Source organism: Pleurodeles waltl, chromosome 11 (assembly GCF_031143425.1).
Source record: "Pleurodeles waltl isolate 20211129_DDA chromosome 11, aPleWal1.hap1.20221129, whole genome shotgun sequence".
Classification (NCBI taxonomy): Eukaryota; Metazoa; Chordata; class Amphibia; order Caudata; family Salamandridae; genus Pleurodeles; species Pleurodeles waltl.
The window spans coordinates 992,217,288-992,237,179 of NC_090450.1; the positions used below are offsets into that span (position 1 = coordinate 992,217,288).

At 51.4% G+C, this 19,892-nt stretch overlaps 1 protein-coding gene across 2 annotated transcripts in view; it reads right to left on the reverse strand.

The window, feature by feature from the left end:
• The window catches only part of ULK1 (unc-51 like autophagy activating kinase 1), a 219,300-nt gene that overhangs the window by 171,229 nt on the left and 28,179 nt on the right, over window positions 1–19,892 (reverse strand). For both annotated transcript variants that reach the window (XM_069215341.1, XM_069215340.1), the window contains exon 4: window positions 3,513–3,545. In XM_069215341.1, the coding sequence (XP_069071442.1) occupies window positions 3,513–3,545 (33 nt within the window). The remainder of the gene's footprint in view (window positions 1–3,512; window positions 3,546–19,892) is intronic.

The following is a 19,892-nucleotide window of genomic DNA, read 5'->3' on the forward strand; positions in this document are numbered from 1 at the left end:
AAAACCCCTTCTTATTGCTTCTGCCAGAGAGTTTGACAACTAAAACCACTCTGTGTGTGACTGCTCCTGGGGTATTGTCCCTAAGTTCACAATGGAAAGTCCCTCCTTTTGTATTTATCAGAGAGTTCGCAATGTAAAGCCCATTCCTATGGTATTCATCATATGGTTTGCAGTGTAAAAGCTCTTAATGTTGTGTTTATCAGAGAGCTCACAATGTAAGGGCCGTTCCTATGCAATGATCACAGGGTTCACAATGTAAAAGCTCTTAATGTTGTATTTATCGGAGAGTTCACAAAGTAAACCCCCTTCCTGCGGCCTGATCACAGGGTTCACAGTGTATTAATTGGAAAGTTCACAACGTAAAGCCCCTTCCTGTGGACTGATCACAGGGTTCACAGTGTAAAGCCCCTTCCTGTGGATTGATCACAGGGTTCACAGTGTAAAGCCCCTTCCTGTGGTCTGATCACAGGGTTCACAGTGTAAAAGCTCTTAATGTTGTATTAAATGGAGAGTTCACAACGTAAAGCCCCTTCCTGTGGATTGATCACAGGGTTCACAGTGTAAAGCCCCCTCCTGTGGACTGATCACATGGTTCACAATGTAAAGCCCCTTCCTGTGGATTGATCACAGGGTTCACAGTGTAAAGCCCCCTCCTGTGGACTGATCACAGGGTTCACAGTGTAAAAGCTCTTGATGTTGTATTTATCGGAGAGTTTACAACGTAAAGCCCCTTCCTGTGGCCTGATCACAGGGTTCACAGTCTATTAATTGGAAAGTTCACAACGTAAAGCCCCCTCCTGTGGACTGATCACAGGGTTCACAGTGTAAAGCCCCTTCCTGTGGCCTGATCACAGGGTTCACAGTGTAAAAGCTCTTAATGTTATATTAATTGGAGAGTTTACAACGTAAAGCCCCTTCCTGTGGCCTGATCACAGGGTTCACAGTGTAAAAGCTCTTAATGTTCTACTAATCAGAGTTCACAACGTAATGCTTCTTCCTGTGGATTGATCACAAGTTTCAGTGTAAAAGCTTTTAATGTTGTATTTATCGGAGAGTTCACAACGTAAAGCCCCTTTCTGTGGATTGATCACAGCGTTCACAATGTAAAAGCTCTTAATGTTGTATTTATCAGAAAGTTCACAATGTAAAGCCCCTTCCTATGGTATTCATCATATGGTTTGCAGCGTAAAAGCCCTTAATGTTGTATTTATCGTGGAGTTCACAATACAAAATCCCTTCCCATCGTCGGAGTGATCATACTGTAACACCCTCTTCCTATTGCATTTGTCACAGAGTTCACAACATGAAACTCCTTCCTAAATCATTTGGTAAGTTTGTTATGTAAAATGTCTCCACATAAAAATGCCAAGATCCCTGGCAATCAACTGCCATTTATTTCGCACTGTATGTTCCCACATGTTATGGTTAAACAGTGTTGGACTTTCACAACCATTGAACCTCCTCTCCTGGAAGCCCCCGCAAGCACTCTCAGCTCCCAGCACAGGTGTCCAGCCTAGGCTAGCCTTCAGGGCAGCTATCCTTTGACTGAGGTTTATGATTCAAAACACTTAAGGAACATTTTAGGGATTGCATATTACATACAATGTATTTGATTATAGTTTTTAAATATTGTTTTTTAAGCTTTTTTTGAACATGAGAAAGTAAAAGGACCCATTGATTACACAGCTACACACATCAAAACAATGTGCCCATCCGCCATCGCTTTCTTCGACAGTGGGATAACCATGGCAGATAAATAGCAGTGTCCATGGGTGCCGGAGAGGAGAGAGTCAATGAAGAGTTTAGAGAGGCAAGACAGTTTTCTGGAGGAGTGGCTGCTAACCTTTTGACTTTTGTAGACTCCCATTTCATCACTACTCTAATCCGGGGACCCCCACTGAATCATTACTGGAATTTGAGGACCCCCTAATGAGTCATTACTGAAAGCTGTGGACCTAATCTGTTAATATTATTTAATTTTCTAAGCAGACACGGACCCCCTGAGGGAGACTTCGCAGACCCCTATGGGTCCCTCGACCACAGGTTGGGAACCGCTGTTCTGGAGGAGAGGGCAAGGGCTGGTTTGGACAGAGTTTTCTAATCCCGTGTTAGGCATGGAGTTGTCCAGCACAAGGATTTTCAATTTGGTTTCTAAATCTGGTTCTGCCTGAATGAATGTTGCTACCATCCGTTATGAAACACTAAGTCCTTCACGACCAAACAAGGATCTCCAACTTTTTAAGGTCTCGTCTACAGACAGATCTTAGCTGTCTGGTACACAAAAGCCTCTTGTGGACCACACTAATAACTAACAGTGGGCTTAGAGCCCACCCACTGCTTACTATTGGCTGGTATTACTGTCACCCTCATTTGGATGCTTCCTATTCGCTGGCTCGGCTTCAGCTTTTTGTGCTTCTCACACCCACGGGGCACAGCCTTTTTACCATATTTTTGATTGGTTTACTTGTATCTGTTCACTGCTCACTTATAGGGAACTACTTTTAATTCCATTACATTGTATGCGTTTGTCAGCTCTTCAACTGTGCGCGTCTCCTCCGTGCTCAGTTTCCCTCTCTCTCTCATGTCCTGTTCCCTCCTGTGTTCTCGTCTCCAGGCAGACTACTCGCTCCATGCTGCTCTCTCCTGCATTTGCTGCTCTCTCCTGCACGTGCTGCTTCTCCCTTCTTTTATCCCACACCTGTTTTTTATTTTTATTTTCATGTAATACACTTCTCTGCCAAATCCTTGTTGCTTCCCCCACAGTCCTCCTTGGAGTACCCATCTCTTGCGGTTCTTTTCCAATTTTTTCATTTTTTTTTTTTTTTACATTTCTTGGAGGGATCAGCAGCTCCCATTTCCTGCGGTTCTACTCAGATTGCTGAAGTGTGCTTTAGTGCAATTTATTATGTTTTTCCATTTATTACCCATGTCATTCAGGAGGCACGTGAATGCAAGGCGACATATGCGCATGCGTATATCAACAAGCATGAGCGTGCCTACTAAATAACAAAGGCGCCCGTAGCGTCATGAAGTGCATTCACTATATGCGTGAGCCTTATTTCTTATTTTGGAGGAATGCAGCACTGTGATTTTTTGTGAGGCTGTAGCGCATCGCCCAAAAGCCCTGGCAAAGCCAATACCTCTCAAAGGCGAGACCCATTGGCTTTGCAATGTCCGGCTAAGCAGGCTTCTGCCTGAACAGGACACTCATTCCCCCTGTCTCAAACCTGAAGTCCTCCGTGCTCCTAACACAAGCAGCCAGAACTTCTTCTAACTGGAATGTCTCTGAATGAAAGGCTCTCCCACCTTAAAAACATGAAGACCTCCTGGCCCTGCCACATGGAGCCAGACCTGCCAAACAAGGCTCTGGAACCGTGGAGAACCTGATTTTAACGCTGATTTTTTACTGGGGGAAGGATGACGGATGATGTAAAAACAGAACTGACCACAGGAGAAACCATCTTTAAAACCAAAAACTCAAGTACGAGAGGAAACAGGAAGTAAAACCTCACCTCCATGACCAGGTAGACAGAGTTCGACAGCTCCTGCAAACAAGAACACACAAAGTTTACATTTTGTTGTGCGTGAGCATAAGATATTGCAAACAGTTTTCTGCATGTTTTTTTTATCAGGCCTGAGTCTTGAATGAAATTCCCCCCACAGTCCCCAGAGGAGATCTGGCTCCAGGTCAGCCCCAGAACTGGCCTGTGTCACCATCACACAGCCTGCGGGGCGCTCACCCTCTGTGATTTATAGAACCACGTGCATTCAAGGAGCCCGAAGCCAATTAAGATGGAAATGGGACAGCGCAGAGGACGCTGGCTGCATCGGATTCAAGTATTGATTATGGTAAGTGGGGTTCAGAAAGCGGTCGAACCAAGCAGTGATTATAATAAACAGTTCTGCCAGAGGGCACCGGCCGGGGTCGGGGAGGTTTTAGGGGCATGGCTCAAACAAGGAACGAACTATTAGTTACCCCCATCAGTGCCCCCCACCTTAACCCAGCCCCCAGTGCTATTCATCAAATTAACCCTCGAAGTCTTAACTCATTGCAGTTTAAAGGAATACAGTTGGGTATCTACACTGGGGATGCCCACTGTGTGGCTGGCAGGAGCCCTGGCACCAGATAGGACGCCAGCAGTATGTCTGAAAGGAGCCGTGGACCACGGACGATGGTCGCAGGATGGATGGCATGGGACTTGGCATCATCCAGGAAGCCCGCTGTATAACTGTAAGGAGCCTTGGCATCAGGCGGGATTGCGCACAGTATGGCTGGGAGACGCCCTGGCACCAGGCAGGACGCCCACAATAAGACTGGAAGGAACCCTGGCACCAGCGAGGACGCCTGCAGCACGGCTCAAAGGAGCCTTGGAACGAGCCAAGATGCCTGCAGTATAACTGAAAGGAGCCTTGGCATCAGGCGGGATTGCGCACAGTATGGCTGGGAGACGCCCTGGCACCAGGCAGGACGCTCACAGTAAGACTGGAAGGAGCCATGGCACCAGCGAGGACGCCTGCAGCACGGCTCAAAGGAGCCTTGGCACGAGCCAAGATGCCTGCAGTATAACTGAAAGGAGCCCTGGCATCAGGCGGGATTGCGCACAGTATGGCTGGGAGACGCCCAGGCACCAGGCAGGACGCCCACAGTAAGACTGGAAGGAGCCATGGCACCAGCAAGGACGCCTGCAGCACGGCTCAAAGGAGCCTTGGCACGAGCCAAGATGCCTGCAGGATAACTGAAAGGAGCCTTGGCATCAGGCGGGATTGCGCACAGTATGGCTGGGAGACGCCCTGGCACCAGGCAGGACGCCCACAGTAAGACTGGAAGGAGCCATGGCACCAGCGAGGACGCCTGCAGCACGGCTCAAAGGAGCCTTGGCACGAGCCAAGATGCCTGCAGTATAACTGAAAGGAGCCCTGGCATCAGGCGGGATTGCGCACAGTATGGCTGGGAGACGCCCAGGCACCAGGCAGGACGCCCACAGTAAGACTGGAAGGAGCCATGGCACCAGCGAGGACGCCTGCAGCACGGCTCAAAAGAGCCTTGGCACGAGCCAAGATGCCTGCAGTATTAACTGAAGGGAGCCCTGGCATCAGGCGGGATTGCGCACAGTATGGCTGGGAGACGCCCTGGCACCAGGCAGGACGCCCACAGTAAGACTGGAAGGAGCCATCGCACCAGCGAGGACGCCTGCAGCACGGCTCAAAGGACCCTTGGCACGAGCCAAGATGCCTGCAGTATAACTGAAAGGAGTCGTGGCATCAGTATGGTTGTCAGGAGACTTAACCCCAGGCTTGACATCCGCAGTACAACTGGCAGGAGCCCAGGTATCAGGCGGGATGCCCGCAATATAACTGGCAGGAGACTAGGCAGGGTGTCCGCAGGAAAGCTGTCAGGAGGCTTGGCGTCATGCAGGACTCCCGCAGTATGGATGGCAGAAGTCTTGGCACCAGGCCGGCCATATTGCAGCTGGCTCCTGTCTTCCCACCAGGCAGGACGCCCTCAGTATAATTGGCAGGGGCTTTGTCATCAGACAGGACTCTAAGAGTATTGCTAGGAACAGCCTTGGCATCATGCAGGATGGCCGCAGCATTGCTTCAATCAGGAGGAGACTTGCCATCCGCAGGACTCGAGCAGTGTGGATGCCAGGAGCCTTGGCATCGTGCAGGATGCCCACGGTATAGCTGGTAGGAGACTTGGCACCAGGCAGAACACCTGCAGGATTGAGCAGGAAGCTTCGGCACCAGGCAGAACACCTGCAGGATGGATGCCAGGAGCCTCGGCATCAGGCAGAACACCTGCAGGATGGATGCCAGGAGCCTTGGCATCAGGCAGAACACCTGCAGGATGGATGCCAGGAGCCTCGGCATCACGCAGGATTACTGCTATTCTCCTGGTGACAGCCCTGGAGAAGCTCTTCACTTACAGTACGTTTGATGGGATTAAAGACATCGAACAGGACAGCTGCAGTATGATGGGCATGAGCCTTGGCATCAGACTGAATGTGAGCATCCATGACAATGGACAGGGCCTGGGCTCCAGGCGTTATGCCCACACCAGGACAGGCCAGAGCCTTCACATTGGGCAGCATGTCGAGGGTATGACTGGCAGAAACCTGGAATCGTCTCAGGCAGGATGGTTGCAATGTGAGTGGCATGGTACTTGGCATCAGGTAGGCACGTTGGCACAAGGTGGCAAGAACGCAGAATGGTTGGTCGGACCACGGCACCGGACACAGATACCCGCACAATGCCCGACAGGCGCGTTGTGGTCAGACAGGATGTTGGCAGCCACATACAGGTCCCAGGTGGCACGCGTCATGCACCTTCACCCGAGGCCACAGGGCACCAGCTCCGAGCATCGGGCTCGGTCAGCTCTTGGGAGTCCGGCCAGAACTATAAATAGAGGCCGAGGCCAGAGCGTCCAGCAGCGCCAGCCGGGGAGGGCGGAAGGGAGGCACAGATAAGGAAGTCTGTCTGTCTCAGGGTCATCTTAAGGATTTTGGGGCCCTGGGCCAGAGTATTTTGGGGGGCCTTGTTCGAAAAGCTTTGAATTTATGATCCGGTTTCAGCTCTTTCATTCCCTCTTTGCCAGGTCACTGACATGCACAGACGCACTCCTCCAAATTCTATTTGTGTTTACACCTAATATTCATTGATAGAAACGTGTTTTCAATATTGTAACAAAGCGGAAGCTAACTAATATTACTGCAAATAATCTGGGACTCCCTGCCCATTTCTTATACGTGAGGTCCTGTTTTGATCTTTAAAAAAATATTTTTTACTGATGTTGCATGAAACATAAACACAACATTTCTCTGCAAATGTGTGTAATAGACTCGCGCACATCCCCCACATCAAAAATAAATGAAAGGAAAACAGTATTTAAAACAATCTGCTTTAAGCAATATTCAGGGTCGTCAGGGAAAGACTCTCACCAGAACAGAGTTGGGCCCAATAGTATCCCTTAACCCTCTTTGACATGCCAACATTCGATTGCAGTCAAGTACCCAATACCATCTCTCAACAATTCATGGATCACCAACACTCGATCTCAGCCAAGGGCCCAATAAGATCCCTCCACGCTTCATTACACACCAATGCTCGATCTCACCAAAGGGCCAAATAGCATCCCTCAACACTTCATGACACACCAACACTCGATCTCAGCCAAGGACCCAATCCCATCCCTTGACAGTTCATCACACGCCAACACTATCTCAGCCAAGGGCTCAATAGCATCTCTCAACACTTCATGACACACCAACGCTCGATCCCAGCCAAGGGCCCAATCCTATCCCTTGACAGTTCATCACACACCAACATTATCTCAGCCAAGGACTCAATAGTACCTCTCAACACTTCATGACAAGCCAACACTTGATCTCAGCCAAGGGCCCCATAGCATCCCTTGACATTTCATGACACACCAACACTCGATCTCAGCCAAGGACCCAACAGGATCCCTCCACATTTCTTTACACACCAATGCTCGATCTCAGCAAAGGGCCGAATAGCATCCCTCGACACTTCATGACACGCCAACACTATCTCAGCCAAGGGATCAATAGCGTCTCTCAACACTTCATGACAAGCCAACACTTGATCTCAGCCAAGGGCCCCATAGCATTCCTTGACACTTCATGACACACCAACGCTCGATCTCAGCCAAGGGCCCAATCCCATCCCTTGACAGTTCATCACACGCCAACACTCTATCTCAGCCAAGGGCTCAATAGCATCTCTCAATACTTCATGACAAGCCAACACTTGATCTCAGCCAAGGGCCCTATAGCATCCCTTGACACTTCCTGACAAGCAAACACTTGATCTCACCCAAGGGCCGAATACCATCCATGGACAGTTCATGACATGCCAACACTCTATCTTAGCCAAGGGCTCAATGGTAGATCTCAACACTTATGACACTCCAACAGTCGACCTGAGCCAAGGTCCCAATTGCATCTCTTGACACTTCACGACATGTGCAACACTCGATCTCAGCCAATAGCATCCCTTGACACTTCCTGACAAGCAAACACTTGAGCTCAGCCAAGGGCCAAATACCATCCATGGACAGTTCATGACACGCCAACACTCTATCTTAGCCAAGGGCTCAATGGCAGATCTCAACACTTATGTCACTCCAACAGTCGACCCCAGCCAAGGTCCCAATAGCATCTCTTGACACTTCACGACATGTGCAACACTCGATCCCAGCCAATAGCATCCCTTGACACTGTAGCTTCTTGGACCCGACCTCTGGGTGAAGCAAGATTCTGGTACATCCTTCTTGACCTATGGTTCATTAGCATCTCAGCTACAAGCTCCTGAGCGACTGTCTCGCTTTCCATGCTTTCGCACAGCAGGATCACTAGCCAATCATGCGTATTTTGTTAGTCCCCATACAAATTCACACAGTTGCATGTGCAGGCCACTGCTGGGGACTAATGGCCCTCTGTACGTGTGATCTACTGCAGCTCCTGTGTGGATCTTCAATAGCACTAAGGGCCACAAGCAGCTGATTTTACCTCCAGTGTGGCAGTCCCAGTAAAGGCTTCCTTAAGCAGCCCACATAGCACGTGTGCAGTACAGGATCATCCTTGCTGACAACAAGGCCTGTAGTCACAAACAGCGAGGAGCAGGGTTTACCTTAATCCTTCCAAGGGTCCTAAACATTAACTACACCTCTGAAACTCAGAAAGCGACATTAGTAATTTAACAGTTTCCCTGACAAAGCAAACAAGCATTTGCAATGCAATGGGTCTTGCATTTGCTTGTGTTAGAGCTATTAGCATTGTAAGTTCCTCACTGGACTTTTATTGCCACTAAAACTGAAAATGAAAAATAAAACAGTTGACATAAGCGAGCCGATTCAAAGCGCCACGGCCGCCATGAGCATGAGTGCTAAGGAGAGACACAAAAGGAAAATGAAGTTTGATCGCAGTCAAAAGTATTGACAACTGTGCAATTATCCATGTAACAGGGTCGATGGCCAAAGCGGTAACAAAACTGCCCCAATGAGGGACAAACGCAAAGCATTTACCAATGATGATAAAAGATTTTTGAAAGACAAGCCCCGGATCGAGCGAAAGTGATGGGCGTGGTTAAAAGCCCACAATACTTACAACAGGTCTAAGCGTTTGCGCGCTCGACCTAAAAACTGTGAAAAACAACAATTCACTTCAAGATTTTTAATTATCAGGGAGATTACATTCAGCTTCAAAACAATTAGAAATGCTATCATCTCTGACCCTCATTTAAAGCTTGCATCAATGTTTTACAATACGCCAAACACGTAGTTTCACTAGAGCTTCCAGGCGATTTGCTACACTTGTTGGGCGCCAATATGACAGTAAATCAATACACCTCTTCATCCAGAAGGATTACGCTTTCCCTGGGATCCAAAATTAGACTCCAAATTGTATGCTCTATATTGTTAAAACGACTCCTGTTAACAATTTGTTCTGTGTGCAGATTACTAACATATATGTAACATGATTAAAGCATTATTTTGCGAAAACATAACTCATAAAAATGAAATGAACTTTAACAACTGCAAGGGTGTAGCTTCCAACCAAGTCGAGTATCCATTTGGCAACAATATAATGAGTAACAGGTCAGTCTCATGTTCAGTAAAATGTACACGATTCCTTTTAGGGGTTTTGTGAGGTTTACACAGATAGACAGATACATTGATAGATAGATGGGTAGATAGATAATAGTGCTGTTCCGTGCACATTTGTTTAAGTATTAAATTTCCTTATTCAGCAGATCGTGCAAACCAACATGCTTAAGGGAAAGTTTACCAGTTTTACGAGAGTTGAGCTGCTGCGTATTTCTTGCAAGTGACAGGGTATCGGGAATGTTGCTCAGGCCACAAGCAGGAGAGGTTATAAGACTTTCTGTGGAGAGGCGGGTTCTTGGCCATCGGTAGAGACTGGTGCCAGGGCTGCCTGAGAAGGCATCATTCCTGTTCTACCTTTCCATATCCCACACGACCTAGGCGTAGTGGCAGCCACCACCTTTAAGTACAAGGAGTGGGCCCGGCCGCCCAGATGCCTGACTCCCCACTGGATCACGCTTTGGGTCCCATGTGTCTACTACTGTGGGGTATGATCGACCGAGGACAGTGACCTCCTTACCAAGAGGTCAGCAAGTGGGGAAAAAAAAAGATTTGGTATAATCTTGACTATGAATTAGCTAAATATGTCATTGTTTGTGCATTTGGTTGATGTATACTTGTTTCTGTATTTGGAGAATTGTTTCGAGGGTCAAATAGTAGAAACTGCTTGGTTGGGGGGGGGGGGGGGCCAGCTTTCAGTGAGGTCAGAAGGTGTGTATTGTGAATGGCTGTTACCTGGTACTTCCGGTGTGTCGGGGCCTAGATTCGTCTTTGGATGGGATAACCTGCCCCCGTGGGGCCTGCAGCATGCGGCATGCTGCAGATCTCCCTTGCCCAGGCCTCGTGGCACGGGCCAGACACTGAACCCCGGGGGCGCTTGGCATTTCTGAAGTGCACAATTCTCACAAATCTGGACTGTTGTCCACACATAGTTTTGTAAGATAACCATCCTTTTTAAGTCTTTCCATGTAAAGAGAAAGGGGGGGGGTGTATGTGTGCAGTTTTGTGTAGAGAAATTCCTGGCGAAATCCGACAGGCACAGCACCATCCCCGACTGAGGGCGCCTGAGCCCAACTATTTATCACAAAAAAAAAACATGTATTGGGGGTGTATAACACCCCAAACACCCCGCCCCACCCCCGCGAATCTACGCCCCTGGTGGACCAGAAAAGTGTAGGCTCCTGACTACGGGACAATGCAAAACACTTCGGAATTTAAAATTAGCACAAAACAAGAGCTCCCGCAGGAAAGGGGCAATAATAATCAATATTCCAACAAAAGACCCCATTCTCAGAGTGCCTTTCGCCGACGTGAAGGCGGCGGCTGCATTCTGTATATTTTATTGGGGGTGGCGTGGGGGGGCAGAGGGCACTGTGGATGAAGCCACCGGGACTGGCTGCTTCTGCCTCGGGTCTCCCGGCAACGGCTCTTTCACCCAGTAACAGAGGACGCCTCCGGTCCAGGAGCCCTTCCACCCCCCTGCTGACGCGCAGCTGATCCTGGGCAGCTGCAGGATGCGGATAGCGCCGAGCACCGGCCATCTGCCTCCTTGTAACGCACACTGGGCCGCAACAAAAGAGTGGGGCCCTTATCAGTGAGGGTGGGGGCTCGTCCCCTGCCACCCTGAGGGGTGGGGGTTGTTTCAGAGGGTTCAGGGACCGAGCCCTGATGCTGGGTCCTGAGCAGGTCAAACACAGGCATCTGTGATGCCCAGGACAGGCTGGGGGGCACCTCTGAGACATGCCCCCCCCCCCTTAGACCCAAAGGATGCATGGATCTAACAGCACCAGCGAGGGCCAGGGAACCTCAGCACCGCAGGCCCAGAGGACGACCCTGGACAAGCAGGGGCCACCGGATGTGAGTGAGGTGGTCCCTACCCGGGCCTGGGCACCACGCCGCGGGTCACAAGTCAGAGACCACTGAGGGGCACTGCTTCCGACTGTTCTGGGGTGCCCTCTCCCATCCTTCCTGTTCCAAGAGCCCCACTCCCCCTAGAGGGGAGAGCGGCGGAGGCAGGACCAGTCCCTAGAAGCCCCTTGTATCTTCTCTATTCGTCATAGTCACTTTTCGTAAACTCAGATAAAGACCCAGGTCAATCAATCCACTCTGCCCACTTTCGGTACAGAAGGCCCTTGGGCACATCTACTCTGCCCACTTTCTGTAGAGAGGGCCCTTGGCGCATCCCCTCTGCCCATATTCTGCAGAGAAGCCCATTGGGTGCATCCAGTCTGGCCACGTTGTTTAGAGAAGGCCATTGGGCACATACAGTCTGCCCATATTCTGTAGAGAAGGCCATTGGGCACATTCCCTCTGCCCACATTCTGCAGAGAAGCCCATTGGGCACATCCCCTTTGCCCACATTCTGTAGAGAAGGCCATTGGGCACATTCGGTCTGCCCACATTCTACAGAGAAGCCCATTGAGAACATCCAGTCTACCCACGTTGTGTAGAGAAGGCCGCTGGGCACATCCAGTCTGCCCACATTCTGTACAGAAGGCCATTGGGCACATCCCCTCTGTCCACATTCTGCAGAGAAGCCCATTGGGCGCATCCAGTCTGCTCACGTTCTGTAGGGAAGGCCATTGGACACATCCAGTCTGCCCACATTCTGTACAGAAGGCCATTGGGCACATCCAGTCTGCCCACATTCTGTACAGAAGGCCATTGGGCACATCCAGTCTGCCCACATTCTGTACAGAAGGCCATTGGGCACATCCAGTCTGCCCACGTTCTGTAGGGAAGGCCATTGGACACATCCAGTCTGCCCACATTCTGTACAGAAGGCCATTGGGCACATCCAGTCTGCCCACGTTCTGTAGAGAAGGGCCATTGGCCACATCCAGCCAGCCCACTTGGCAATGCCACGTCACACTGCTTTAAAGTGCCCCCTCACAACATTAAGTCACAGGTCCAAAGCGCTGTAAAGCGAGGTGGTTTCCACTAAACCTTGAAAAAACAAGGCAGGCGCGGCCGCGAATCAATAAATGATTGCAGGTTCTTGCCTTGTGCCTGCTCATCACGCATCACTTAACCAGAATGGGCTTCATGAATAAAAGACATTAACCTACTTAGGCAAATAAAGGCCTGCTGGAAGGTTCTTCATCTCCCCTCCCCCTGCACTGGCAAACTTCAAGTCACCTGCCCGCTAACAAGGCCATCTGTCAGCTGTTCAGTACCCACCCCAAGGCACAGGGTACGCGCGGGAGGACACCCCTTCCAACTCGGGCCCCGGAGGTGCCTTAGACAGAGCATTAGAAAGACCAAGGGACCACAGACTCTAAGTCGAATGTTGGCAAAGGTGCCAATAAGGGACTCGCAATCCTTGATGTCTTACAAGTTGACCCTTGAAATGAGCTAACTTGAGCTTTCGTGGTGGCATGCCAGGTCTACAGCAGTGTAGGCTCTAGTGGTCTCCCCAAAAACTCAAGCGAGACCGCAAAGAGTGTGAAACCAGGTGATCTTCCTGACAGCTGATCCAACAACGCTCCTTCAGGAGTCTAAACACGTAGGCGAGCCCTGCAGGTCAGGTCCTGCCATCTGTGGATCCCAATGTGAGCACAAGTACCTTCAGTTCAGGAAACTCCCAGACACCAGTCTGCTGTGAGCCCCATAGACCCAGAATCAACTGCACCGCGAGGAGCGGCTGGATTCATGGCCTCCTGCCCCTGCCACACAGTACTTTACACCCTAATTCATGGTACCCTCTTTGCACTGAGATAACTTATCAAGCTGTATAAATAAATAAACGTCACTGAGAAACCAGCACTAAATCTGGTAGTGAAAAAAACTCATCTGTGTGGCACAGAGAAAGAAAATGGCACCAAGAGATGTGGGTCAGGACACCCGATGCCATCTAGGAACCCGCACCTGATCTTGGCCACGCTTGGATCTTGGACAGAAAATGCCAGCAACGGGCATGAGCCTGATCCATGACTGATGAGGACACCAAAAGGTGTGAACAGACCTCAAGGTGCCAGGCTGGCCAAACACTCACCTGGCACATACGCTGCCACAGAAGGAGGCCTCACGGCTCAGGGCCCGATTCACAAAGGTAAAATTAAAACAAAAGTCTAACTTAACTACTTTTCGGTATTCACAAAGTTAAAGTTAGACCAAAAGACTAACTTTACTACAAGTGAGGCTTGTGGACTAACTTTACCTTTGTGACTACCGAAAAGTAGTAAAGTTAGGATTTTGATCCAACTTTACGTTTTAGTCCATGTGTTTTAGTCCAAGTAAAACTTTACCTGTCTAGGCCACGTGCTGACATTTTCTCTACAAGGCCCTACAAGCAGGAGAGTATGGCCATCATCCCAAATCGCTGGACTACTCTGGTGAATGTGAACAGTGAGAATATTGTATTCCAGCCAGTCAGTCCCACCATGGGCATCTCCCCCCCTCCATCACTCCACACCTTGGAAGATATGGACAATATTGGCACATATGGACATAGACACATGCCTTTTTCATCAAAATCCTCCCGCTCCGGGGATCGCTGCATCAATGAACCCCTGTGGGTACCCATTTCGGGTGTACACCACACTCCCCCTGCAGCCGTTTGGAAATGGTTTGTTAGTTTGGGTGAAAGGAACAGTAGTTTGATCTAGGAAGACCTCTGTAATGTTAATGTGTAATGTCTCAGGAGTTTACATATTTCTCCTGATTGGGAGACATCAATCGCCCACTGCTGGCCGGAGTCCAGTGCTTTTAGGCAGCTGTGTTAAGACGCAATGCTGTGCACGCGAAGGCCTGGTTTGCTAATGCGAGTTTTCTTTGCATGCTTCTAACATACATGACGGTCTGTGTTGAGTGTGTGATGGTGAGGGGTTTGTGTACAGGTAGCTGTCAACTTGTGACTATTTGTATGAAAGGTTGCATCAGTGGTACGAGATGTTACTGGAGTAGAAATCTGCTGACTATCCAATGAGTACTCAACTAAAAGGGAACCGAGCTATGCAAGTGCCACGTGGTCAGAGCTTTTCGTAAATATAGTGACTGTGCGTTTTGTACGGTTATGTGCTTGGATTTTGAGAGTAGTCGGAGAAAATTAATTATTCTCCAGAGTTAGTTCTTTTACATGTTGGTATGATGTGGCGGCGTGGGGAGGAGGTGCTTCCTGCTTTAATGGAGGATCTTCACTCTGCACCCAAGCATCTCAAGCTTACTCTCTCCTGCCCTGGCTCGCTCCTCAGAAGCAGACAGGACACAGTCCATGAGGTATTGGGGGGGTTCTAATTCCCTGGCCAGCGCTGGACAGGGGGCAATCAGGCCACCGGTCTATATCAGGTGTCATGGATGGAACCTCGCTGGCCAGCGCTGGACAGGGGGCAGGGGGCAGTCAGACCACTGGTCTATATCAGGTGTCATGGATGGAACCTCGCTGGCCAGCGCTGGACAGGGGGCAGTCAGACCACTGGTCTATATCAGGTGTCATGGATGGAACCTCGCTGGCCAGCGCTGGACAGGGGGCAGTCAGACCACTGGTCTATATCAGGTGTCATGGATGGAACCTCGCTGGCCAGCGCTGGACAGGGGGCAGTCAGGCCACCGGTCTATATCAGGTGTCATGGATGGAACCTCGCTGGCCAGCGCTGGACAGGGGGCAGTCAGACCACCGGTCTATGTCAGGTGTCATGGATGGAACCTCGCTGGCCAGCGCTGGACAGGGGGCAGTCAGGCCACCGGTCTATGTCAGGTGTCATGGATGGAACCTCGCTGGCCAGCGCTGGACAGGGGGCAGTCACACCACTGGCCTACATCAGGGGTCGTGGAGAGTAGCTTGTTGGCCAGCCCTGTACAGGAGGCAGTCAGGCCACCCGTCTACATCCACTGTCGTGGACAGTACCTCGCTGGATAGCCCTGGACAAGAGGTAGTTAGGCCACTTGGTGTGCATCAAGTGTCATGGCCAGTAGCTCGCCTGCCAGCCCTGTACAGGGGGCAGTAAGGCCACCAGTCTACATCCAGTGTCGTGGATAGTATCTCGCTGGCTAGCCCTGTACAAGAGGTAGTTAGGCCACTTGGTCTGCATCAAGTGTCGTGGACAGTAGTTCGCTGGCTAGCCCTGGACAGGAGGTAGTTAGGACACTGGTCTATATCAGGTGTCATGGATAGTACCTCGCTGGCTAGCCCTGTACAGGAGGTGGTTAGGCCACCTGGTCTTCACCAGGTGTTGTGGGTACGAGATCTCTGACAGGAGGCAGTCATGCCACTGATCTCTTTAAGGTGTCATGAGCACTAGATCCCTGGCTAGCCCAGGTCAGGTGGAGGTCAGGCCACTGATCTCTCTAAGGTGTCGTGAGCACTAGATCCCTGGCTAGCCCAGGTCAGGTGAAGGTCAGGCCACTGGTCTCAATAAGGCATAATGGGAACTAGATCTCCGACAGCAGGCAATTAGGCCACAGGTCTTCCTTAAGGTGTCATGGGGGATAGCTTGGCTCATCACCCCCCCTTCAACCCACAACCTATTCCTGGTTTTGTTCTCCATAAAATAGGAGGTTAAAATGTGGCACTTTTAAATGGTCAATGTTCCTTTTAGTCTTCATCGTTTTTTATCACTGAACAAATCCCATTAGGTCAATCTATTTTTATATTTGTCTGAGTACGAATGGAGTCTGGCAGGCAATGTTTTGACCTGGAAAATATAAAGCCGTCCGGCTTGCTGCTGGGAAGCCAGGGTTATTCTGCTGCATGGAATCGAGGACGGCTTTAGGACTAGGGCTGTGCCACACTCCAGAGTATCTGAGGTCAATCTGATCCGCGAAGCAGCTGACCTAAATTCGTCTATTCCTGCCTACGTGAGAACTGGCATGTGGGATGCGTGGCTAGGAGATGTCAAAACTTCCATGTTGGATACATGGAAAGAAGATGTAGGAACTTGCATGTTGGAAACATGGCAAGGAGACGTGGGAACTTGCATCATGGATGCATGCCAAGGAGACGTGGGAACTTCCATGTTGGATGCGTGGCTAGGAGACGTGGGAACTTGCATCATGGATGCATGCCAAAGAGACGTGGGAACTTGCATGTTGGATGCATGCCAAAGAGACGTCAGAACTTGCATGTTGGATGCATGGCAAGAAGACAGTGTAACTTGCATGGCAAGGAGACGTGGGAACTTGCATGTCGGATGCGTGGCAAGGAGACATGGGAACTTCGAATGTTGGATGCATGGCAAGGAGACACAGGAACTTGCATGTTGGATGCGTGGCAAGGAGACATGGGAACTTGCATGTTTGATCCGTGTCATGGAGACATGGGAACTCACATGGTGGATGCAAGGGAAAAGAAGGAGAAGGCAACCCTTAGGAGGTGGAGAGTAGAAGGGCTGGTACAGTGACACCCCTGGGCCGGTACAGTGACACAACCTGAGAACCCTACCAGTGAGGGCTGGTCCGGTGACACACCCTGAGGGACCTGCCAGTGAGGGCTGGTTCAGTAACACAACCCTGAGGGAACCACCAGTGAGGGCTGGTACAGTGACACACTCCGAGGGACCAGCCAGTGAGGGCTGGTTCAGTAACACAACCCTGAGGGAACCACCAGTGAGGGCTGGTACAGTGACATACCCTATGGGAACTGGCAGTGAAGGCTGGTTCACAACCTGAGAGACCTCCCAGTGAGGGCTGGTACAGTGACACAACTTGAGAACCCTACCAGTGAGGGCTGGTACAGGAACACAGCCCGAGGGCCCTGCCAGTGAGGGCTGGTACAGTGACACAACCGGAGGGCCCTACCAGTGAGGGCTGGTACAGTGACACAACCTGAGGGCCCCACCAGTGAGGGGTGGTACAGTGACAACCTGAGAACCCTACCAGTGAGGGCTGGTCCGGTGACACACCCTGAGGGACCTGCCAGTGAGGGCTGGTTCAGTAACACAACCCTGAGGGAACCACCAGTGAGGGCTGGTACAGTGACACAATCTGAGGGACCCACCAGTGAGGGCTGGTTCAGTAACACAACCCTGAGGGAACCACCAGTGAGGGCTGGTACAGTGACACACTCCGAGGGACCAGCCAGTGAGGGCTCGTACAGTGACATACCCTATGGGAACTGGCAGTGAAGGCTGGTTCACAACCTGAGAGACCTCCCAGTGAGGGCTGGTACAGTGACACAACTTGAGAACCCTACCAGTGAGGGCTGGTACAGGAACACAGCCCGAGGCCCCTGCCAGTGAGGGCTGGTACAGTGACACAACCGGAGGGCCCTACCAGTGAGGGCTGGTACAGTGACACAACCTGAGGGCCCCACCAGTGAGGGGTGGTACAGTGACACAACCTGAGAACCCTCCCAGTGAGGGATGGTACAGGAACACAACCTGAGGGCCCTACCAGGGAGGGCTGGTACAGTGACACAACCTGAGGGCCCGCCAGTGAGGGCTGGTACAGTGACACAACCTGAGGGCCCTGTCAGTGAGGACTGCCACAGTGACACAACCCGAGGGACCTGCCAGTGAGGGCTGGTACACTGACACAACCTGATAGACCTGCCAGTGAGGGCTGGTACAGTGACACAACCTGAGGGACCTACCAGTGAGGGCTGGTACAGTGACACAACCTGAGGGAACTGCCAGTGAGGGCTGGTACAGTGACACAACCTGAGGGAACTGCCAGTGAGGGCTGGTACAGTGACACAACCTGAGGGACCTACCAGTGAGGGCTGGTACAGTGACACAACCTGAGGGCCCGCCAGTGAGGGCTGGTACAGTGACACAACCTGAGGGCCCGCCAGTGAGGGCTGGTACAGTGACACAACCTGAGGGCCCGCCAGTGAGGGCTGGTACAGTGACACAACCTGAGGGCCGTATCAGTGAGGGCTGGTTCAGTGACACAACCTGATGGACCTGCCAGTGAGGCATGGTATGGTGAGACAACCTGAGGGCCCTACCAGTGAGGACTGGTACAGTGACAACCTGAGAAACCTACCAGTGAGGGCTGGTACATTGACACACCCTGAGGGACCGGCCAGTGAAGGCTGGTGCAGTGACACAACCTAAGGGAACTGCCAGTGAGGGCTGGTACAGTGACACAACCTAAGGGAACTACCAGTGAGGGATGGTAGAGTGACACAACCTGAGGGCTCTACCAGTGAGGGATGGTACAGTGACACAACCTGAGGGCCCTACCAGTGAGGGATGGTACAGTGACACAACCTGATGGCCCTACCAGTGAGGGCTGGTACAGTGACACACTCCGAGGGACCCACCAGTGAGGGCTGGTACAGTGACACAACCTGAGGGCCCTACCAGTGAGGGCTGGTACAGTGACACAACCTGAGGGACCTACCAGTGAAGGCTGGTACAGTGACACAACCTGAGGGCCCTACCAGTGAGGGCTGGTACAGTGACACACCCTGATGGACCTGCCAGTGAGGGCTGGTACAGTGATACGACCTGAGGGCCCTACCAGTGAGAGATGGTACAATGACGCAACCTGAGGGCCCTACCAGTGAGGCATGGTATGGTGAGACAACCCGAGGGACCTACCAGTGAGGTCTGGTACGGTGACACAATCTGAGGGCCCTACCAGTGAGGGCTGGTACAGTGACACAACCTGAGGGCCCTACCAGTGAGGGCTGCCACAGTGACACAACCTGAGAAACCTACCAGTGAGGGCTGGTCCGGTGACACAACCTGAGGGACCTGCCAGTGAGGGCTGGTACAGTGACACACCCTAAGGGAACTGCCAGTGAGGGCTGGTACAGTGACAAAACCTGATGGCCCTACCAGTGAGGGCTGGTACAGTGAGACAACCTGAGGGAACTGCCAGTGAGGGCTGGTACAGTGACACAACCTGAGGGACCTACCGGTGCGGGCTGGTACAGTGACACAACCTGAGGGCCCCGCCAGTGAGGGCTGGTACAGTGACACAACCTGAGGGTCCTACCAGTGAGGGCTGGTACAGTGACACACTCCGAGGGACCCACCAGTGAGGGCTGGTGCAGTGACACACTCCGAGGGACCCACCAGTGAGGGCTGGTACAGTGACACAACCTGAGGGCCCTACCAGTGAGGGCTGGTACAGTGACACAACCTGAGGGACCTACCAGTGAGGGATGGTACAGTGACACAACCTGAGGGCCCCACCAGTGAGGGCTGGTACAGTGACACAACCGGAGGGCCCTACCAGTGACGGTTGGTACAGTGACACACCCTGAGGGACCTGCCAGTGAGGGCTAGTACAGTGATACGACCTGAGGGCCCTACCAGTGAGAGATGGTACAATGATGCAACCTGAGGGCCCTACCAGTGAGGCATGGTATGGTGAGACA